A 21183-nucleotide genomic window follows, 5' to 3' on the forward strand; every position below is an offset into this window, starting at 1 on the left:
GAGGTGGGTAGCTTGCAGCGAGTAGTGGCAGGACCCCCTTGGCGAATGCAGGTCGCCGCTTCCCCAAGCGCGGGACTAGGTAGATGCTAGATAACCCCTCACGTCTCAATATGCGCCGCATCTCCATAAACATCGCGCACGACGCCGCTGTCATCCTTCCCGCGGTGCCGCGGGCGCAGCATGGCGCGACATGTCTATCGCCTCGCCCACCCTGCCGCCTGACATCGACCTTGATGCCCTGATCCAGAGTCTGCCCGCGTGCAAGCGATGTCGCGAGTGCCGCCGCGGCTGCGACACGCTCCTACCCAAGTGCAGGCAAGTACCGGCCGCTGGTGGTGGCAGCGGCGCCGCATATTGACAGCGCCAGGCAATGCACAAAAGCGGGTGTCGAGTGCTCGTTCTACGACCATGGCAAAGACGAGCTGCTGCCACGGAGGTGCGCCATCCGCCCACTGGTGCCCTGCCGTACCGTTGTACCGCATTGCTAAGTCTGGCAGTTACATCGCGAAGCTGATCGATCACGTGCACAAACTCAAGGCCCACGCCAATCCTTCGCCCGCAGCCTCGGGTCCCACGCCCCAGGATCCAGCTGCATCCACGCCGACGTCCGTAGTGAAGAATGAGTTTTTCAAGTCTGACTCCGTCGTGTCCGAGCCCCTGGTTCACCCTGTCCAGCCAGAGCACTTCTTTGCCGAGGCTGCTGGAAGCTATCGCTACCTGGGTGCTGAAGCTTGTTTGGTCAAGTCTCCGCGACAAAAAGCCAAGGAACTGAACTGGGGTGTTGGCGATGAAGATGATGACGAATGGCGAATTAGCATACAACAATCCGATGCCAAGAATCACGAGCTGGTCGAAGTGTATATCGAGCAGATCCAAGCCCTCTACCCAATCTTAGATGTCTCAGCGCGTTATCTGGCCTCCGAATTGCCGTCAGATCTGACCGCGGTCGAGCTGTTCCATCTAAATATGATATATTCCATCGGATGCCACGTCACGCCCCTTATTCTCAGCAAGAAAGTTAGACAACGAGAGGGCTTTGGGAAAATAGGCAACCCCAGCGATGACAGGCTCTGGAGTAGGACTGGACGCCACACGTATCGCATGGCTCACACCCAAAATTACACACTTTTGGCGCAGAACTTTCTCGAGACTGCAGAACTTTACATGGAGGCTGCTACGGCCGACGCCACGGTTGAGGGTCTACGGGCTATACTGCTGCTTGCTATTAACAGTCTGTTTGATCCTTTGAGAGGCAACATCGGACAGCAAATTGCGATTGCGACGAGGCTCGCATTAGCCTTGGAACAAAAGAGTCACGACATGAGTCCGAGTGACTTGGACATGGTCCACCGTATGCACACTACCATCTTTAGCTTGGAGAATGAGATCGCTACCGTTCTTGACCGACCTGCTACATTCCCAGAACCCGTGAGTTGTCATACATGCATAAGATTATCAAGTATATTGACTTTGATCAGGAGGGAGAGTTGTGCTTTGATCTCAACAGACCAGCCGACTACTTTTGTTCAATCTATCGGTTACAGAACCGATGGCGCAAGGGGAACGCCGCGACTAAAGCTTGGGCGTTGAACCAACTTCCACCTTTGGATCTAAAGTATAAGCTACCACCAAGCTTGCGTTTGATACTTCATCAAACCCGCCTTCTCTTTGACCCGGTCTGGCAGACTGCGTGGCAGGTCCTCGAGGCTGTTGTAGAGACGGGCAGCATCCACATCTATCTCACACCACATTGGGTATATCGAGCAGCCACCGTTGTCATGAAAGAGAACTGGGGCGGCTTCCATCCCGAGGATGTAATAACCCTGTACTCCAATGCGCTCGTAGTTTTGCAGATCTCCTCCTGGAAATGGGGGAGTGCAGCAGCGCTCGCCGGATCCCTAGAGAATCTGATGCAACAAAAGAGGCTCAAAACAACTGGAGACCTCTGGGACAAGACCCACACAGTTTACGACGTAAGATTCTGATCGTCCCGGTCTAGCTACCGCTTTCACCTACCCGACAACGTGTTAATTTTCTTTCTCAGATCCAGATACCTCAGATGCAGTCCGGTCTTCCCTCAACCTAACTCAGGTCACCGTTGTCTTTCTCCGCCTCACCCGCCGCACAGTTGACGTAACCCGCCGAGCTCCAGGTGACAGAACCTGGTTTCCTTGCCATGGCCTTCAGCGTGGGGGGCTCATTCAACTACGTTCGTGCCCTAGGCTTCCAGCAATGCACCACGACTGATATCAGCAGAGACCTTGTCGCCGGAACAGCGCATCGATCGCGCTTCGAAAATGGGACGCATTGCGCGTTGCAACATCCCGCAGGTCGTAATCTGTCGTTCTCGTTTGCGTTGTCGGTGTTGGAGAAGAAGAGAAACTGCGATGGCACCACAGAGCAAATGGAATAAAAGGAGCGCGTTGTCGCGCAATTGGACGTTTGGCGTCGTCGAGTTCAATCTGAATATCGATGCCGCGAAGAATTACCCCGTAATTGAAATGTCTACACCATGTATCCTAAATTGAAGACTAATGCCTATGATTCAGTCCGTGTACTGCTTGACGCGAAGGCTCGCCTTTTATACGGGTCAAGGAGGAGTCGAGTGAGTGGACGCGGCATGTTGTCGAATCACATGAGAAAGCATCACCCCACAAACAAGGCATGGCGAAGCGTCATGGGTCGTCAAGTCATCATTCCTAATAGTACATACATGAGTCATTAGAAAGAAGAGACGAGACAAAGGATGCCTACAGTCCTTCATTGCAAAATGCTAGACTAAGGTGCAAGTATCTGGTGATATTGCAAAGTCTAATAACAGCTGTCAAGCATAAGACCAACCCAACCATACCACCGTGGCAGACTCCGATCACTTTTCCTAACCATGAAATGACGAGATAAGTAAACCGACGACTAAATGCCATGGTATGATGATAAATAGGCAACTCCGGACTTCCATACACAAACGCATCAAGTGAGCGTTGACCGCAGTTTTCAAACGGCGATCATAGGAACCCGGGGACCTGCAACCGTCGGATTCTAAGCGGCGGTGGCAGCTGGTGCGGCGGCCGGGGTCTCGGTGGACTCGGCAGGGGCTTCGGCAGCATCTCCAGCGGGGGCGGTGGCAGCAGCCTCGCCCTCGGCGGGAGCCTCCATGTGGTCATCCTCCTTTCCGGGGGAGTCGATGGCGACCTTGACGGCGATCTCGCGACCCTCGATCTCCTTGCCGTTCATCTCGTTGCAAGCCTTCTGCTGGAGCTCCTCAGAGCCAAGAGTGACGAAGCCGAAGCCACGACCCTTGCGAGGCTCACCGCGGGCCTGGAGCTTCTTGACCATGAAGCGGGGGATGGGGCGGAGGGCAATCTTGGCGTTGACGGGGGAGTAATCCTTGAAGATCTCGAGGAGCTGCGGCATGTCAATCCCTACATCTTACATGATAGAGAAGTCAACTTACGCGGTCTTCCTTGAGGTCGTAGGGGAGGTTGGCAACCATGACCTTGGTCTTGGAGGGGACGCCGTCCTCGGGAGGACCGCGCTGCTTGCGCTCGCGGGGAGCGGCCTTTTTGTCGGTCTTGTCAGCGGTGAGCGCCTCGTTGGTGGTCTCGGTGAGTCCTACAACTTGGCCAGGAACATTGGTGGGAGTGCTGTCGGCAGGGGCAGCATCGACGAGCTCGACCTGCTCGGCACCGTCGGTACCGTCGGCCTTCTAAGAGTTAGTTAGTAGCTCGTGCACATTGAGGGTGGTAAAAACTTACACCGGCACGTCCACCACGGCCGGCACGGCCACCGCGTCCACGGCCGCGACCACGTCCGCGGGTTGAGGCCCGACGACGGTGCTCGCCGCCGCTAGCACCCTCGGCACCGCTGCCGGTGCCCTCAGCGTGCTGCTCGGGGGTGCGAGCGAGCTGGATCGAGACCTTGCGCTCGAGGATGGCCTTACCGTTGAGCTCAGCAATGGCGCGCTCGGCCTCGGAGGGTGTGGAGAGAGCCACGAAGGCGTAGCCAACGGGGCGCGAGGTGCGAGGGTTGGTAGGGATGGTGACGGACTCGCTGGGGGCACGTTAGTCTGGTGTTGAGGTTTGCGTGGCTACGTCACACGAGCTGGGGGCGCACTTACACAAGGTAGTCCTTGAAGAAGTCCTTCAACTCCCCCTCGGTGGTCGCATACGCGAGGTTTCCAATGTAGAGTCGCCTACCCTCGGCGGCGCTGGCCAGAACAGCCTCGTTCTCGGCTGCCGTGGGCTGGGTGCCAGCGGGCTCGTTGGTGTTCTCGAGGGAAGTGTTGGCCATCTGGGCGGTGACACTGTCGACAGAGGTGGACATGGTTGCAGTTCGAGTGATTGACGACACGAAGAGAAAGCGTGCAGGTGACTTGAGGGAAACTTGGAGTCCGGGTTGACCTGGTGGAGGTTGACCGTGAACAGTTGTTTGTGGGGATGGGGCTTGTCGGACCGCCGCAAAGGTGGAACTGGATTGTCGAGGGGGGTGGTGTGGGAAGCTACGAGCCCGAGAGGTGAAGGGTGAGCGGGAGTTTGATGGTGCTGTGGAGTGTTGACTTGGCTTGGGGAGAGAGGGCGGCCACGGCAGGTAAAGGAGCTAAATATTTTGAAGGGGAGCAGGCGCACGGGTGCTGCGAGGGCGCGCCTTCCCACAACGGGCGTGCTAAGCGAGGGCTTTCCATGCCCGCGAGGGCACCCTGGGCGGCCGCGATGGGGCGGGCGTCGTGGGCGGGCAGCAGCCAGCAAAAAGGGGCGCCGGCGACAATGCAGCGTCGCCAGTGCCGCTGGCAGCCCCGGCGCAGAGCCTCACGCAATCTCGCTGTGCACCTGCGCGGCCAAGCAGGAAAGGGGCCGCCGGTGACTAAGCGCGGCGCTACCCAGGCACGCGCCACACTGCACGATCTGCGCGCCACGCCACCGCGAGAGGTGCGCGCCGTTGGAATGACGCCCGCCGCCCATTCACGCCCACAAAGGGCCGTTCCCCAGACACTAGCCGACCGAATGCTGTCTGCCGCTGCCAATCTGCACGCATTGCGCCGATGCTCGGCTGCCACGGTGGACCCCCTTCGCTTGATCTCGGACGCGAGCTTAGCCCGGCATTCTCTCATGTCCCATCTCGCTACCCACACGACCATCAGCCATGGCCGCGCCCGCACGCCGCGCCCTGGTCGTCTATGGCTCCGAGACGGGCACCGCCCAAGACGTCGCAGAGGAGCTGGGAAGGATCGCCGAACGCCTGCGGTTCGACACTGAAGTCGTGGAGCTGGACGCTATCAGCCTTGTATGCACTACTGTACATAGCAAGCTCGAGGCCGAGTCCGAGTCTGACCAACACATCAGAACCAACTGCTGCAACACTCTGTCGTCCTTATATCAATCTCCACCACTGGCCAGGGCGAGCTCCCTGCCAACAGCCAGAAGTTCTGGAGAACCCTGCGCAGCGCCCGGCTTCGGCCTGGTTGTCTGCATCAGCTGAGGTTCGCGTCGTTTGGTCTTGGTGATACATCGTACCCAAAGTGAGTTGGTGTCGTCCGTGCGTACAAGTAGGTTTCTGATTGGCAAGGTTCAACTGGGCACACCGCAAGCTCTACAACCGTCTGATCCAGCTCGGCGCGCAGCCCATCTGTGATCGTGGAGAATCCGATGAACAGCACCCCGAAGGGTATGTCTGACTTCCCAATTTCCAAGTCCATGTCCATCTTTCGTGTCTCATTTGTGTCTCCGTTTCCTCGAATTTTTGTTCCAAATGTGCAATTCTAACACGATGCCAATGATAGGGTGGATGGCTCCTTCCTACCTTGGTCGATCACACTGCGACACCGCTTGTTAGAACAGTACCCTCTACCGGACGGAACCGAACCGATACCAGATGATGTACTACTAGAGCCAAAATGGCTTCTCGACTTCGCAGACGAACAGCACCATGAAGCTGAAAGCGACAAGGTAGTGTCGAACGGCACCGAGGAAGTTCCACCCGACGACCTCCTGGATATACCAGGTGGACTTACAGCTAGCGTCGCTTCCAACGATCGTCTGACACCCCAATCTCACTGGCAAGATGTTCGCCAGCTCAATCTTGATATTCCCGACTACCACCCATACATACCGGGAGATGTTTTGACCATTTATCCAAAGAACTTCCCCACCGACGTCAACGAACTGCTCTCCGTCATGAAATGGACCTCAATCGCCGACATCCCACTCCGATTCGCACCGTCCTCGGACGCCACCTTACCAACATCCCGCCTTCCATTGCCACACTTCACATCAACAACAACTGTAACTCTACGTACCCTACTGACTAATCATCTTGACATCATGAGCATCCCCCGTCGCTCCTTCTTCGCCCAACTCGCCCACTTCACTTCCGACGAGTTCCAAAAAGAAAGGCTCCTCGAGTTCACCGATCCAGAATACATAGACGAGCTATATGACTACACCTCCCGTCCGCGTCGCTCCATCCTCGAAGTCCTGCAAGAGTTCGAAACCGTCAAAATCCCATGGCAGCGCCTCTGCAGCATCATCCCGACCATGCGCGGCCGCCAGTTCAGCATCGCGTCTGCCCTCAACCCTGCCGCTGAAGCGAAGAAGCGAACGAGGATACAGCTGCTTATTGCGATTGTGAAATACAAAACGGTCATTAAGAGGATACGGCAGGGCGTTTGCACGAGATATGTCGCAAGCTTGAGATTAGGGCAGCGTCTTACGGTCACGCTGCAGAAGGGTGGGTTGGGCGTGACGAAGGCGGAGTTGGAGCGGCCCGTGGTCATGGTGGGACCAGGCACAGGCGTCGCGCCTATGCGGGCATTGACGTACCAGCGGAAATTCTGGCGGGAGGAATTGCAGCGGAAGGACGATGCAGTGAGAGATCTGTTATTCTTCGGCTGCCGGAACGCAGAATCTGACTACTACTTCAAAGATGAGTGGGCTCAGCTGCAGAAGGAGGGTATTCCATTAGATGTTTTTGCGGCATTCTCCAGAGACCAGGTGGGTTATAGAGTCCTTGCCGTCGTGAGGTAGAATATGCTGACGTGCGAACAGAGACAGAAAGTATATGTACAGGACCTTATTCGTCAGGAGAGTGCGCGCGTGTATGAGGCCCTTGCGAAGCGCGATGGCATCGTGTATATCTGCGGTTCTTCGGGTAGAATGCCACAGGCGATTCGCGAGGCGCTCATCGAGGCATTCCAAAGCCACGGAAACCTGGAACGGGCAGCGGCCGAAGCGTATCTAGCAGCGATGGAGAAGAGTGGGCGATACAAGCAGGAAACCTGGTAGCCCTTGGGCCTTCGCACTTGGGTAATTATAATATGAGAAAGCGAATACCCTCGCCCACTTCTCCATCCGATGCACTGTTCACACGCCAACATACTTACTACCACGGCTATGATTTATTTTTCTAATAGCCACCTCTCCATATCTCTCCCGAGCTTCTCATCCATATCCCAACTTTCTCCGTACCCCTGCTCGACATCACCCTCAAACTCCCCACACAAACAACCCACCTCGAGCGCCAATTTCCCCTTCAACAGCCCAAACAGCGCGATCCAAGATCCCCTCGGATAGAGCTTCATGCGATGCATTTTGAGCACCCTCAACGTCCTGGCATGACTCAGCAAAAAAGCCTCTAGGAAGGCCGGCGCCACATCGAATTGATGCACCTCGAGCTCACGAAGCTCTGTGAGGCTATCCTGCCCAAGGAGCATATCCGCGAGATTCGGCAGCGGCGTATCATGGTCGACGTCGGCCCAATAGCTCCCAGAGTTCAGCCACAGCTTGAGCACGCGCAGGTGTGGTGTTGCCCTGAGCATCCGCTGAACGGAACCTACATCCTTCTTGCGCATGCCCAGCACCAGATCCAAGCTCGTGATATGCGCTAGCGCCTTCTCGTACCCCGTCACCACCACCCCAGCCGGATACAAATGCTCGACGCGCAGCGCCGTGAGCGGGTGGCCCGTGGCGTGCGCGGCAAGCGCCCCGACTTGCATTTCGTAGCTGCCTGTTGACACGACGGCCTGGCAGAGACCTTGGCAGCGCGGACACCCGTGTGTTGCTTTCCAGGCTGCGGGCCAGGGGTCGGACGTGGCGTCGAATTCTCTCTGCACCCAGCCGTCGCTGCCGTAGGCGCTGGGGGAAGTGCGCAAGGTCAGGACGTAGAGACTCTTTAAGTTGGGGAAGCCGGAGAAGATGGCGGCTAGGAGGAAGGCGCCCAGGCTGGGGCTCAAGTCCACTTGCTCTCCCACAGCTGTGACTGTGCGTGTGGGCGTGTCAAGGGATAGGCGCCCGAGGATGTACTTCAGCTCACGTGTGCGGAGCCCCTCCATGAACGCTCGTGCTTCAAACTCAGCGCCCGTGGTGTTCCAGAGGAGGTGCTTGACGTGGCCGCCGCAGTCGCGCTTGGAGATGTGCGCGAGGCGCTGCAGGCTTTCGAGCGAGGTGCGGAAGTGCAGGCGCTCGAATAACTGTGGTGTTCCTGCGGTAGCGAAGCTGCGGCCGACGAGGCGGTATATGCCTATGTCTTGTCGGTCCAGATAGCGGAGGATTTCGTCGTGGATTTCCGGCGGGAGATGCATGTTGTAGTTTAGGTCTCTGGGTCGATGTACAGCACAACGAAGGTTGGATAGGCCTTGTTACCACAGAGTGAGCGTTATCGATTGAATAGAGTTTTGATTTTGTACTATGTTGGCCATTGAAGGTCTTCTTGGACGGCCGGATGGAGCACTCGAGGATTGTGCACGAGTGCATCACGTGGGACGCCTGCAAGCTAAGCTTTTGATGTCGTGGTTGCACCCCACTGCCACTGAGGATGTAGCTATCGGCACAGCCGCGATAGTGACATTCCATGCGCGGGTGCACCATCGCCTGTATTCCCGTGCAGGCAATTGGGCAAAGCGAGGTGTGCACTCGCGAGCTAGCATGCACGTGCTGCACGACATCGTGGGAAGCGCGCAGTCAAGCGGTGTCTCAGCACGCGCTGTGATTCGCGAGTCATGACCTGCGCGTCCGAAAGTGGTTGCAGGCAATGCCAACACGCTGACGCTACTTCGTACGAACCGCATCTCTACCCGCAATGTCTGAAGCGAGGCTTGAGGTCGAGGCCGTGTCTGCTAGAGTGCCTCCTGTCAATAAGGAAGGTCCCTGGGTACGCGATGTGCTGGCAGCCACGTCCTCTGTGCTCCACTTGCCGTGTGCACGCAACACTGCGATGATGCTGACGTGGGGAGCCTAGCTCTGAACTTTTTTAGAGAGACGTTGGCTTGGATGCAGGGCGGCGGCGGGACTGTCAAGATTCGTGAGTTGGAGGCGTTGTTAGACATCGTTGAGACGAGTGGACCTACTCACCCACGCGCGAACCTAAGAATTTCCACCAACAGGCAACGTGCAACCCTCAGTTTTCAGAGAAAAGGGATACAAAGTGTTCTCATTCGCAAAGTTGCACAAGATCGGAAAACGCCCATAACACTCCAGACAAGGATGCCCTTCAATCTTCTTATCAAAGTCCCTGTTCCCTGGCTTGGGCCACCTGACGTCGCCTCTTCTTGCACGCCGGTTTTATCGCAGCAGGTAAGGGTGCCGGAAAGACAGATAGAGGATGTGAAAACAAAAGAGAAGCGAAATTTATGGTCAATGTCTCAGCTGAGGGCCTACCGTCACTAGTCTTATATGATACCGAGAAAATAGGACTGGAAGCACAGGATTCATGATGGAATTGCTGTCGTTTACGCTGCGAGGTCACGGTAGTGCTGAATAGCCGCCTACCAGCGCGTTCGTGGTGAAAGTACGGTGTATTCCTATACTGAACTATCTCTTATCTACCAGCTCTCTAGCGAGGCAATCATGTAACTCCGTAACAGAGCAACAATCCATTCGTCCAAAGTAAAGGTTTCTTACTCAGAAAAGGCAGGTGCCGGAGCCAGGTATTAAGAAGAAGGAACGGAAACATATCTAGAGGGAGATCAGCAAGACAACAACATGGCGGTAAGACTGAAAAAATCCTTACGGGCCCTTCGATGTTGAGGGCGGGATATACGTAGGCGTAGCGCACGTTCCAGCGACCGGGGGATTCGAGGCCACTGTCACCATCTGGTCATTTGCGCCCTTAGACACAGTGATACACCCTGCCACTTCGGTGACATACACAGTAGGCTTGGCAGTCGCAGGCGGAACATACGCAGGGGTAGGGCATGTCCCACTCACGGGCGGATTCGAAGCCACAGACACCATCTTGCCATCTACATTTGAAACAGTAATGCAGCCCGTCGCTTCGGTCACAAATACAGTGGGCTTCGAGGTCGTGCCAGCGCTCTGCACCGCGGCCGGAGTGGGAGTAGGCGTGCCGCACTTGCCGGGTATGTCGGTGGTGAGGGTGTAGAGCTTGCCTGTTGGATCGGTTTCGACAACGATACAGCGCGAGGGGTTGGCTTGGGATGGCGCTGTTAAGCTAGATGTCAAATTTATGGTCACGTTGATAGTGGAGCAGCTGGTCACAGTGACGATCTCTTCTTGGCCAGAAGGAGATGTATCGGATGCTGATGGCGGCGGCACAGTGATAGTAGAAGTGATTGTGACGTGGGTCTCACTGAAACTGCTCGAAGCAGGTTGAGATGTTCCTTCTTGAGAGACAGAGTTCGAAGGTGCCGCATAGGCGGTGATCGTAGAAGTGATAGTAATGTGGGTTGTGCTGCCGCTGTTTGATGACGCTCGGTCTTGGGAGGCAAAGACTGAGGTCAGCGGAGACGTGAGAGGATCGACATGCTGTACGCTCATGTACCCGTTGGGAACCGAAGTTAATGAAGTAGCCAAAAAGGTAGAGGTGTTCATGGGGGCAGAGATAGGGGTGATTGTATGCGACGTGGACAACCCCGCTAGTGGTGGCAATGACGGAAAGTCGGGTGAACCAAGACAGCTCAAGTCGCTGATCTTGGGCTTCTGCGAGGATTTTTCGATGAGACCCCAATCGAGGTCACCTGGGTCATGCGAGTCTTTCTTCAATTCAAAACTGAAGATGGTGTATCTGTCAATCAACGAACAAACTACAGTCGACCAGTACTTTTGCATGTTTTTGAGGCTCACAGTCGTGCCCTTTCCTGCTGAAGGCCAACCAGCCTCCCTGATCCATACTGGTGCTTTTCCATCACGCTTCTTGACTTCTTGGAGGCTCTCATTGAAGCTGGCTCGTGCTTTCTCGCTGGGGTCTGAGTGCCAGAAGGGGAAGATGTTGGCGCCGATAAAATCCGCATTCTGGACTGCAGCATTGCGTGCTGTATCCGCGTGACCAATCGGCGGCAAGGTCTTGAACAGCTTGTCCCAACCTCTAATTCGAAACTGATTTTTCACAAGTGTAATGTTGGCCATTACCTCATCTGCAGTCGCGGTCATGTCGCAGGCTTTGCCTTCTTTTTGGGTACATTCATCGCTTCCGCGATAGATATCTTCGTTCCCAACCGAGTCCCCAACAATCACCAGATCGGCAAGCGTACGCCCATGCTTCTTGAAAGCATTGTCAAGGGCATCGAGCTTGGAGTCGATGGGGAGCCATATGCCGATGAGCAGCGTCGTGTTTATATCAATGGCAACTTGAAAAGCCTCGCTAGCCTCGGTCTTGTTTGGTCCCCCCTGGGCGGCCTGGTAAAGGCGTGCGCTAGTGAAGGGAACGGAAGCGTCCGGAAGGTTCCTAGCGATCGTGAATTGCCGGAAGAAGTCCTGGTAGTTCTTTGCTTTCCCATTAGACCAGAATGCGCCATATGAGAATCCGTTGTATATGTTGTGGGGGGCGTTGGGTAAGGCTGTAGGCATCGGTACAGCTTTGGTATGGGGAATCGCGACTTCAGACACTACGGAGCTCGAGATGTCGCGACGTTGTTGCGCCCAGGCCTTCCTTCCTATGCCACAGCTGACGTCTATGCGGCCTATGATGTTGTTCGGAGGTTTCTTCAAAATACCCCTAAGACACCGTCAGTTCATTTTCGGGGGCCCTATGAATTTTCTACTGCAAGTCCGCCGCACCCGAATGTTTCTCGAAAAGGATTGATCAACTCACCAGTCTGTTTGATCGGGCAAGGTATCTGGCTCAAATTGGAACCAGAAACTAGTGTATTTACCGAATACTTGACATCCTACGTCGTCCCAGTATTTCTGCAAGTTCTCTTTGTTTGCAGTACCTTGCGATGCAACAGCGGAGACTATATCATTGAATGGCCAACCGACCTCGTTGAGCCATATCTTCTTTCCAGGAATCAGATTCTTTACGCCATCGAGGCTGCCAAAGTAGCTAGCTTTTGCGCTGGCTGGTGGGTCGCGACTCCAATGTGGATACGCATTCACGCCAACGAATTCGATTCGTTGCCTGACCTTAGCAATATACTGGGCTGTATCTGTGTGGCCGATTGGTGTGTGTGTCATGTACTTCATAATGTTCAGTAACGGTTCACCGAAAGCAGAGCCTAGGACGGCATTCTGAACAGTTGCTATGTTGCTCGTGATGACATTTTCCGATACGACAGTTGTGACTGCATCCGAGTAGAGTGACTCCATGTCTTCGTTCCCGACGGAGAGGCCGATGATAAGATCTGCTAGCGCCCGTCCATGATGTGCCAGCGCTTTCTCTAGGGCCCTCAGCTCGTACTTGAGCATGTCCGCATTCGTTTCATAGGACTGTCTAGGTATCTGGGCCGACTTGTTCATTTCTGAAACGTAGAAGCCTAGAAGTAAATATGTGTGCATTTCCACGGCGGCGTCGAAGGCCTCGATATACTCGTCGGTCGTCCCTGGCTGACGGCACGTGAAAAGACGGGGAGAGTCAAATGCGACGGAGCTATTCAGGCTTTTCGCAGCCCTGAAAGCATAGCCGTAATCTCCCTTGCGCTTCGGCTTATCCGGGGTGCCCCAAAACGCGCCGTAGTTGAAGCCCGTGTGGATGTCATCGACGGTGAACGAGGCCGCCGGAATGAGAAGCTGCAGGAGCAGCAAGACCGTTGCGAATACCATGCTGGTCCGATGTTATGCGTGTGGTCGTGCGGCTGGGCGGTCGAGTGAGGTGTTTGTGTGTTAAGTATTGAGTGGTAGAGAAACGGCGGACAGCCTATATATATATCCAGCTTTGGCCGCGCACTGGTCGTGAGGGATGGACTCATAATTGACGTAAGCGGTTGAATTTCCACCAAGGGTGCTGGCAGTGTCGTGAAGAGCTAGCGAGTGAAGGTCACTGCGCTAAAAGCGGCCAGTGAATATCTGACGACGCTTCAAGACAACGTATTAATGCGAGCGTATAGTTCATAGGGCGCAGCACATGGGCGTGTTGATAGATCTACTAATCAAGAAGCTGTTGTGAGTTTGCATCCTATGCGACACATTCAAGTGACAAGTATGGGACGTGTCTACTCGTCCTAGAAAGCTATTTGGGCAAGACTCAGCCTGAAATGCTGAAGGGAGACACGCAAAATGTTAGCCTGACTTGTGATCACCAAGTTGGGGCTCATCTGCAGTCTTCACCACCTAGCCTGGAGGTGTAGGTGGTGGTTATCGGCCACCAGCTTGGCGCTCGCTATCGTGCGGAGGACATACTGGTTGTCCGGATTTTGCAGTGGTTGGAAATACTGTGTGACAGGGATGCAGCGATTCGTTGGGGCTGATGTCAGTCTGGCAAAGAAGGAAGGAGCCCTCAGCCTGTGGAAGCAACAACAAGAGAGGGCGTGCTATCCTGTCTTGAACTCTCGCGCGATTGAGGTGGGAGGAAACCACCCAGGCACGATCAGATACGATACGTACATACTAACAGATCTCCCACAGTTGACCCGTGATAGCTCTTGCTTAAGTCCATGTGCCTCCGCGGTTCGAGCTGCTGCCGTGCTTCACAGCGTCCGACAGGCCGATCTCGGAGCTCTCGCAAATGGCCTTGAACACGCAGGGGTGGAGTCACTCGCGCGGACAAGGCCTAACGGATGCGAACGTTGGAAGCGCGAAGGCTACGGCTGACGAACAAGGGCACCGAACGATGATCTGTGTGAGGTTCGTAGGTTGCAGTCGCGGTTGACGATGGTCGCCCAGACGCACAGCCAATCAGCGCGCGGCAGATTACGTCGTCGGACCGGTGTAGGCATGGACTTCTCGCCATCGGAGGTGCGGCGGCTTCCCCGAGCAGAAGCTACCGAGCTGCAGTTTATATTCGCCGCGCCAGACTTTCAGCAGCGGGCAGCCCACAATGCCTTCTCTTGCTCGCTCCGGCGCGCAATTCCTGCGCTCGCGATGTGCTCCTCGTCTGAACGCGCACCAGACGTAAGCTCAATGCCTGGCGCAGCCCGCGCAATCCGCTCCACCAGCTAACAGGCACAGGCGCGCACTCTCCAGCTCCGCAGCCCGCTGGAAGAGGTCCGACGATGAGCTCAACTGGGTCAGCCATGCCATCACGCAGCCCAAGTCGCAAGGCGCCTCACAGGCCATGCTGTACGCCACAGGCATGGACGAGCAGGACATGAACAAGGCCCAGGTCGGCATCTCGTCCGTCTGGTACTCGGGCAACCCGTGCAACATGCACCTGCTCGACCTGAACAACAAAGTAAAAGAGGGCGTACAGCGCGCGGGACTGCTAGGCATGCAGTTCAACACCATCGGTGTCAGCGACGGCATCTCCATGGGTACCAAGGGCATGCGCTACTCGTTGCAGTCGCGCGACCTCATTGCCGACTCCATTGAGACCGTCATGGGCGGCCAGTGGTACGATGCGAACATTTCCATTCCAGGATGCGACAAGAACATGCCTGGAGTCATCATGGCCATGGGTCGCGTCAACAGGCCGTCGCTCATGGTCTACGGCGGCACCATCCAGCCAGGCTGCGCATCGTCAATGCCTGCAGACAAGCAGCAGGTCGACATCGTCTCCGCTTTCCAGGCCTACGGACAATTCATCACGGGCGACATCTCCGAAGAACAGCGCTTCGACATTATCAGGCATGCCTGCAACGGTCAGGGAGCCTGCGGCGGCATGTACACGGCGAACACCATGGCCACAGCCATCGAAGTCATGGGTCTTACACTCCCTGGCTCCTCATCCAACACGGCAAACTCCAAGGGGAAGGTGCTCGAGTGTTTGGCAGCTGGAGGTGCCATCAAGAACCTACTCAAGGAGGACATCAGACCCAGGGATATCATTACCCGAAAGTCACTCGAAAACGCCATGGTGCTCGTCAGCGTCACTGGTGGCTCGACCAACGCGGTTCTCCACTTGATCGCCATAGCAGACTCGGTCGGCATCAAACTCACCCTCGATGACTTCCAGAGCGTCAGCGACCGTATTCCGCTCCTCGCCGACCTTAAGCCCTCAGGCAAATACGTCATGGCCGACGTCCACGATATCGGCGGCACACCCGCGCTCTGCAAGTTCCTGCTCAAGGAAGGTCTCATTGACGGCGACACCATCACCGTCACCGGCAAGACCCTGAAGCAGAACCTAGAGCACGCGCAAGACTTCCCCGCCGACCAGAAGATATTTAGGGGACTTGATAACCCTATCAAGGAGACTGGCCACCTGCAGATCCTCCGCGGTAACCTCGCACCTGGCGGCTCCGTAGGCAAGATCACCGGCAAGGAGGGCACAAAGTTCACTGGCAAAGCCCGCTGCTACAACGCCGAAGACGAGTTCATCACCTCGCTTGAGGCCGGCGAGTTCAAGAAGGGCGAGAAGACAGTCGTTGTCATCCGCTACGAGGGCCCCAAAGGTGGCCCCGGCATGCCCGAGATGCTGAAGCCCAGCTCCGCCATCATGGGCGCCGGCCTCGGCCACGACGTCGCGCTCATCACTGATGGCCGCTTCAGCGGTGGCAGCCACGGTTTCCTCATCGGCCATATCGTGCCTGAGGCGCAAGAAGGTGGACCGATTGGTCTTGTCAAGGACGGCGACGAGATCACCATCGATGCCGAAGAAAATCTTCTGAACGTAAATATTAGCGACGCAGAGATGGAGCAGAGGAAGAAGGACTATGTTGCGCCGCCGTTGAAGTTCCGGAGGGGTACCTTGTTCAAGTACGCGCGGTTCGTCAAGGACGCGAGCCATGGTTGCGTGACGGATGCAGAGTAGGCGTAGCGGTTTCTTTCTTTGTCATGACTGTAAGCTTGGTGTATATCTGTCAGGAGCGGCTAAAAAGTACCATGTGCCGGAGTCAGGCAATTTTTTTCCCCCCTTAAATCTGGCACTTCTTTTCGTCATAGCGACCTTGGGAATCGATCAATACACTTTTCAGCCCCAATCATTCTGCTTGTGATCGTGTTCCAAATAAGACAAGAGTCTAGCCGAATTTGCGACGAGATGGTTATCAATTTTAACTACGTGGGCACGTGTGTGGTACAATGGTAGCTAAAATATCTCAGCCCTAGGCTGAGCGAGATGCTGCTATTCAAATGAAGGGTATCCAAACCCGAGTCCTCGTTTTGTACGCCTTGTAGTCGTCGCCGAAGAACTCTATGAGGTGCTTTTCTTCATCTACGTGATATTAGCCATATTCAACATGGGCGGACAGTAGACTCGACTTACGCGTAATTCTCGTATAGAAGAAGTACCACAGGATACCCGCATATCCCACAAAGCTGACTGTGTTACCCAGAGCTACCTGCGTCCCTAGCCCCCACCAGAAAAAGCCAAAGTACGACGGATGTCTAAACACCGAGTACAGCCCCGTTGTAACTAGCTCGTGCCCCTCGTTCTTGTGCTGCTGCACTTGATGGTTGAAATTGGTCCCCGCCTGCACCATGGCAAGGCTACGCACGACCTGCCCCACGACTATCATCACCACGCCCAGCGCGACAACCCACGGCGGGTGCACGCACGCCTGCCATCCAGGGAAGAAGTACGAGGTTGTGATCGTCTCTACAAAGGCGACCGTGTGTGCCTGGCGATAACGGCTGCCATTTGTGAGCAGGAACGACGAGATGTACGCCGTGGGCGTGTTGTATGCGGCGGTTGTCCAGAACTCGAGGAAGTGGAACACACAGAGCACGCCGAGGAAGAAGCAGGGGCGCCACAGCCGGATGCCGTTGTATGCGAGGGCAACGGTGAGGAGGAAACCCATTGCGCCGGAGACTCCCAGGAGGAAGGCACGGATGGCGATGCCCGCAAGGGAGCGATCGCCGCCTGGCCAGAGGTAGCGCGGCAGGATGGTTTTCTTGAGCTGTATGTTTGCGGCTTCTTGCGCGCGGATCTTTGCGTCGAGCTCGGGCGTCCATTTGCCTGGCTCTGCAGGGCGGTTTACGGGGAACGAGATGTCCGCGTGTGGGGACGAGGGGGCTCCGTTTTGCGACGCCATGATGTGGAGGTGGTGAGAACTGGTACGATGGAGAGGGAGGTCACCAAGACATGATATTTTGCGGGAGAGACAGCCTGTTGAGGCGTCGTGGGGCTGGAGAGGAACAATAGTAAGCTCGTGTTTGTTGTACTTTCCTTGAGCGCCAACAGCGCGTTGTTATTTCGCTAGGCGACCGGCCCATGGCGTCACCCGTCAAGGTCCGAGGTTTTACCGAATGTGCACCCTTCTTTGAACGCCCACGTGTCCAACGGCTCAAGTGCTGGCGCCTTGAAGTGATACCTTCAAGCCCACGGTATCGGTCCGACATCCGTCCAACTACACGACTGCTTCACTCCCTTGCTGCCTATTGTCCTTGTTTGTGCTGAGCGCTGTCACATCACCTTTCATTCACGTCGAGAGCATACACAACGATGGAGCTATCCGAGAACAAGCAGAAAATGCTCCGTGGGGAGCTTTACTACGCATTTGTCCCCGAACTGACGGCTGAACGTAACCGCTGCGGACAAGCGTGCGCCCGATACAACAACGCGGGTGACGTCTCAAGGCGCCGTCTAGCTGAACTGTTCCAGGAGTATGTGCTGCCTCACGAAGTCCGACCACCGCGCCCCTGACGCCGTATTCCAGCATTCTGTGCGACAAGGCCGCACTGCCTCCTCCGGCCACAACCCCAGAAGAGGATGAAAAACTGTTCGAGGATCATCCATGGGTCTGTCGACCGGTCAACATGGACTACGGTTACAATGTAAAGCTTGGTAAGAACGTGATGATCAACTTCAATGCGACCTTCCTGGACACGTGCGAGATCAGTGTAGGCAGTCGAACCATGTGCGGCCCAAATGTCTCGTTTTACTCTGCCACGCACCCGCTTGATCCTGTCCTCCGTCAAGGAACCAAGGGACCGGAGCTAGGGAAGGAAATCCACGTTGGGGAGGACTGCTGGATTGGTGGAAATGTCGTTATCCTACCTGGTGTCAACATTGGTCGAGGATCGGTCGTAGGCGCTGGCTCGGTCGTCACCAAGAGCGTTCCAGACTTCACTGTAGTAGCAGGGAATCCAGCCAGAGTCATTCGAAAGATTGAGACTGCGATGGATCCTGCCAGTGGGAAGGTGTGGGAAGGTTGGGAAAAAGAGGTTGTCGAAGGAGCCGAGGTCCCAATGGCGGAGATGGGTGGTCGCGATGAAGCAACTCAGACCCTGCCAGAGGCCAAGTGACCGCCTGCAGAGAGTCTCAAACCAACATGTGATATGTTTTCGAAGCGCCCAGGTTTTGCAAGGCATAATGTTCCTGACATAATGTTCCTGGCTGTTGGTCCGGACCTGCAGACAAACGGTAGAGCCAAACTTGCTTGCCGATGGCTAATAATTGCTGACAATGAATTATACATTAGATGGCGATGCGATTGGCAATAAATGCGTCCTTGTCACCATCTAATTTCTCTGTGGAAGGACACTGTGATCCCATGTACGCGACCTATTCTTGAAGTTCGGTCTTACTTTTTTACGCATAAACCCCAAACATGTTCTTAGCGAGGAGGGGCATGAGGGGCAGCAACGACCCACCGGACTCCGATATTCTGTTTTTAGCACGTCCGGTCTGACTTCTACACGCTCTTGATACACTATTTCACACTTCCAATCGTCTGCACAACCACTGGGGCCCGACTTGACTGTCACTACACTCGGACTACTGAACTCACTCTTTCAGGAAGCTCCAAGAGATACGACGAAGAGTGCGACCACCCGTGAGTCAATAACTCGAAGTAATGTGATGCTATTCCTCTGTCAATATTCAGATGGTTCAGATGCAGCGACAGAAATTGCGTCGATAATTGAGCGGATCACACATTGAAGCGTTTGGGGAGACGGCAATATTCGGCGAATGGTTTGAATATTTGAAAATCGCATCAACATGGCATCTCGACCGATCCAATAGCCAAGTTGATTTCCGAAACAATGGTCTGAGCATACAGTAGTGTTCTTCGCAGGGGGTTTGTTGGCGGGAGCTAAGCAACGATCCAGTTCTGGTCAAGCTTTGGGGCGCCAGTGCCAAGAACACGAAACCCCTCCCATACGCCTACAAAACATCGGCCTTTACCCCCAAAACGTATCGGACTCGTTTGGCTATGACTGCTGCCACGGGTATCCTGGCGAAACAGGCCTTTGCGTCTGGTTTTGCCGTTCGGTTTTGGCCAAATATGGACAGTATGTCAGGCGGAGGTCTCTTTGTTTAGCAGCATCACAGTATTTCGCGCACCATGGAGCGTCTCTTACGTGACAACAGCAACCGCCAAGAGCGGAGGTCGGCACACGATGCTCGGATCGTGCCCCAGATTCGCAGCGGACGATAGCCTTGCTATGTGCAGCTCCCTCGTGGAACCCCAAGTTCGCGACTACAAATACCCTCCATCGTGGCCCTCAGTTTTCTCCTACATGGGCAGGTTCCACATTCTCTAGCTGGCTACTTAACTTCTATTCACTCTTCTTCACTTCATTCCCATCATTAGCCCTCTTTGATATTACTTAGTATCTATTCTATTCTTCTTCAAGAATCTACCTTCACCATGAAGTACCTAATCCTCAGCGCTCTTCTCGCATCCGCGGCTATTGCTGCCCCCACTCCTGCCAACCGAAACCAGGGTGGTAATGCTAATGGCGGGAACAACGCGAACGCAAATGCCAACAGCAACCAGGCCGGTGCGGGCGCCGCCAAGGGAACTGCAGGAAACACGGGAGCTGCTGGAGCTGCTGGAACTGCTGGAACTGCTGGAGCTGCCACGGGCGCTACGGGCGCTGCTGGAACTCAAGGCACAACTGGACAGACCGGTGCAACTGGCCAAACTGGCGCAACCCAGCCTGCCGCTGGTACTCCCGGCACTATCACTCCTGGGACTTCCAGCGCCGTTCCCCCGCCGCCGGGAGGTGCTCCGGGCCAGACTCCCACTGCTGGAGACCTTGCTACTGCCGTCGCCAACTGGATGGCCGACACCTCGATGGTCTCCCAGTTCTTGAACAGCGGACCAACCATTCAGGACGACGCTGCCTTCAAGCAGGCCGCCCTTGTCGCGTTCAATGCCGAAGTTGACGAGCTTACCCATAAGGCCGTCATCGATGCTGCCAATGGTCAACTCCCCAACGTCCAGGCCGCCAACTCTACCCTCGCCACTGGCGGTGCCTTCCAGGATGTCGTCGACAAGCTCCAGCTCATGTCCCAGCAGGGCAAGGCTGCTGCCAACAACATCGACCTCATCAACCAGAACCGTTGCACCAACGTTCTCCCTAACATTGATGCATACATGGCGTCCACTGGATCGAACAGCCAGGCTGTTCGTCCCAACGTCTGCGACCAGACTGGTGTCATTGGCGGTGTCCAGAGCAACGGTCCCACGCTGCCCGGCCAGACTCCAGTACGTGTTGCTCGCTCGGAACTTTGGACCTATTCACTAACAGATGCGTAGGGAACTCCCCAGCAGGCCTTCGCCGCTGCTAAGGCTCTCGCTTCCGGAACCGGAACCGGTCAAATGTCGCAGACTGCCGGTACCGCTGGCACTGCCGCGAACGCCGGCGCTCCCAAGACTGGAGCGAACGGAAAGGGCACTGGCGTCAACGGAAACCAAGGCGCAGGCACCGTGGCCAACCCCAACGTTGCTGGTGGCGCTCAGGGCACCCAGGCGGGCCAAACCACCCAGGGCGTGAACACTGGTGCTAACACTGGCGCTCAGCAAGGAACCAACGCCGGCACTGCTGCTCAGGGTACTCAGGGTACCGCCACTGGCGCCCAGCAAGGTCAGACCGGCACCGCCGCTCAGGCACAGCAGGGTGCCAACACTGGCGCTCAACGTCAGGGCCAGACCGGCGCCGCTGCTCAGGCACAGCAGGGTGCCAACACTGG

The 21183-nt window shown here is 55.7% G+C and overlaps 10 protein-coding genes across 10 annotated transcripts in view; 5 read left to right on the top strand and 5 right to left on the bottom strand.

The window, feature by feature from the left end:
• Positions 1-408: 408 nt before the first annotated feature.
• Positions 409-1985, top strand: CC84DRAFT_1223130 (uncharacterized protein; the record flags this gene model as incomplete). The annotated part of the gene is made up of 2 exons (XM_018183464.1): positions 409-1428; positions 1479-1985. The coding sequence occupies 2 exons, from the start codon at positions 409-411 to the stop codon at positions 1983-1985; spliced, it is 1527 nt and encodes a 508-aa protein (XP_018029829.1).
• A 1054-nt stretch (positions 1986-3039) lies between these two features.
• CC84DRAFT_1104179 (RNA-binding domain-containing protein) lies at positions 3040-4323 on the bottom strand (the record flags this gene model as incomplete). Its single annotated transcript, XM_018175044.1, has 4 exons — positions 3040-3405; positions 3455-3703; positions 3756-4050; positions 4118-4323. 4 exons carry the CDS (start codon positions 4321-4323, stop codon positions 3040-3042), a joined length of 1116 nt encoding a protein of 371 aa, XP_018029830.1.
• Positions 4324-5139: 816 nt separating this feature from the next.
• On the top strand, positions 5140-7277 carry CC84DRAFT_1104183 (riboflavin synthase domain-like protein; the record flags this gene model as incomplete). Its single annotated transcript, XM_018175045.1, has 5 exons — positions 5140-5280; positions 5340-5515; positions 5563-5661; positions 5777-6986; positions 7041-7277. The coding sequence occupies 5 exons, from the start codon at positions 5140-5142 to the stop codon at positions 7275-7277; spliced, it is 1863 nt and encodes a 620-aa protein (XP_018029831.1).
• A 156-nt stretch (positions 7278-7433) lies between these two features.
• Positions 7434-8572, bottom strand: CC84DRAFT_1181574 (uncharacterized protein; the record flags this gene model as incomplete). The annotated part of the gene is made up of 2 exons (XM_018180563.1): positions 7434-7462; positions 7498-8572. 2 exons carry the CDS (start codon positions 8570-8572, stop codon positions 7434-7436), a joined length of 1104 nt encoding a protein of 367 aa, XP_018029832.1.
• Positions 8573-8657: 85 nt separating this feature from the next.
• Positions 8658-9159, bottom strand: CC84DRAFT_403656 (uncharacterized protein). Its single transcript, XM_018186059.1, has one exon. The coding sequence runs from the start codon at positions 9056-9058 to the stop codon at positions 8744-8746; it is 315 nt and encodes a 104-aa protein (XP_018029833.1). The 5' UTR covers positions 9059-9159; the 3' UTR covers positions 8658-8743.
• A 1376-nt stretch (positions 9160-10535) lies between these two features.
• Positions 10536-12986, bottom strand: CC84DRAFT_1104811 (uncharacterized protein; the record flags this gene model as incomplete). The annotated part of the gene is made up of 2 exons (XM_018175072.1): positions 10536-11311; positions 12431-12986. Coding segments are annotated over 2 exons (1332 nt in total), but the record flags the coding sequence as incomplete, so codon positions are not given.
• Positions 12987-14152: 1166 nt separating this feature from the next.
• On the top strand, positions 14153-16319 carry CC84DRAFT_1169572 (dihydroxy-acid dehydratase). Its single transcript, XM_018179693.1, has 2 exons — positions 14153-14273; positions 14331-16319. The coding sequence occupies exons 1-2, from the start codon at positions 14200-14202 to the stop codon at positions 16069-16071; spliced, it is 1815 nt and encodes a 604-aa protein (XP_018029835.1). The 5' UTR covers positions 14153-14199; the 3' UTR covers positions 16072-16319.
• On the bottom strand, positions 16290-17428 carry CC84DRAFT_1200107 (prenyl cysteine carboxyl methyltransferase-like protein Ste14). Its single transcript, XM_018181651.1, has 2 exons — positions 16525-17428; positions 16290-16473 (listed from the first exon to the last, which is right to left on the bottom strand). Exons 1-2 carry the CDS (start codon positions 17291-17293, stop codon positions 16388-16390), a joined length of 855 nt encoding a protein of 284 aa, XP_018029836.1. The 5' UTR covers positions 17294-17428; the 3' UTR covers positions 16290-16387.
• A 94-nt stretch (positions 17429-17522) lies between these two features.
• CC84DRAFT_1210321 (trimeric LpxA-like protein) lies at positions 17523-18688 on the top strand. Its single transcript, XM_018182284.1, has 2 exons — positions 17523-17864; positions 17918-18688. The coding sequence occupies exons 1-2, from the start codon at positions 17704-17706 to the stop codon at positions 18504-18506; spliced, it is 750 nt and encodes a 249-aa protein (XP_018029837.1). The 5' UTR covers positions 17523-17703; the 3' UTR covers positions 18507-18688.
• Positions 18689-19622: 934 nt separating this feature from the next.
• The window catches only part of CC84DRAFT_405521 (uncharacterized protein), a 2169-nt gene continuing 608 nt past the window's right edge, over positions 19623-21183 (top strand). The window contains exons 1-2 of the mRNA XM_018186062.1: positions 19623-20698; positions 20750-21170. Of these exons, the coding sequence (XP_018029838.1) occupies positions 19856-20698; positions 20750-21170 (1264 nt within the window). The 5' untranslated portion in view covers positions 19623-19855. The remainder of the gene's footprint in view (positions 20699-20749; positions 21171-21183) is intronic.

This window comes from Paraphaeosphaeria sporulosa (genome assembly GCF_001642045.1).
Source record: "Paraphaeosphaeria sporulosa strain AP3s5-JAC2a unplaced genomic scaffold CC84scaffold_15, whole genome shotgun sequence".
NCBI lineage: Eukaryota > Fungi > Ascomycota > Dothideomycetes > Pleosporales > Didymosphaeriaceae > Paraphaeosphaeria > Paraphaeosphaeria sporulosa.

Coding starts and splice junctions, on each gene's coding strand:
- CC84DRAFT_1210321 (XM_018182284.1), top strand. CDS start 17,704: ATGGAGCTATCCGAGAACAAGCAGAAAATGCTCCGTGGGGAGCTTTAC. Junction 17,865..17,917: donor CTAGCTGAACTGTTCCAGGA/GTATGTGCTGCC, acceptor GCCGTATTCCAG/CATTCTGTGCGACAAGGCCG.
- CC84DRAFT_1169572 (XM_018179693.1), top strand. CDS start 14,200: ATGCCTTCTCTTGCTCGCTCCGGCGCGCAATTCCTGCGCTCGCGATGT. Junction 14,274..14,330: donor CGTCTGAACGCGCACCAGAC/GTAAGCTCAATG, acceptor TAACAGGCACAG/GCGCGCACTCTCCAGCTCCG.
- CC84DRAFT_403656 (XM_018186059.1), bottom strand. CDS start 9,058: ATGCGGTTCGTACGAAGTAGCGTCAGCGTGTTGGCATTGCCTGCAACC.
- CC84DRAFT_1200107 (XM_018181651.1), bottom strand. CDS start 17,293: ATGGCGTCGCAAAACGGAGCCCCCTCGTCCCCACACGCGGACATCTCG. Junction 16,474..16,524: donor CTTCTATACGAGAATTACGC/GTAAGTCGAGTC, acceptor AATATCACGTAG/ATGAAGAAAAGCACCTCATA.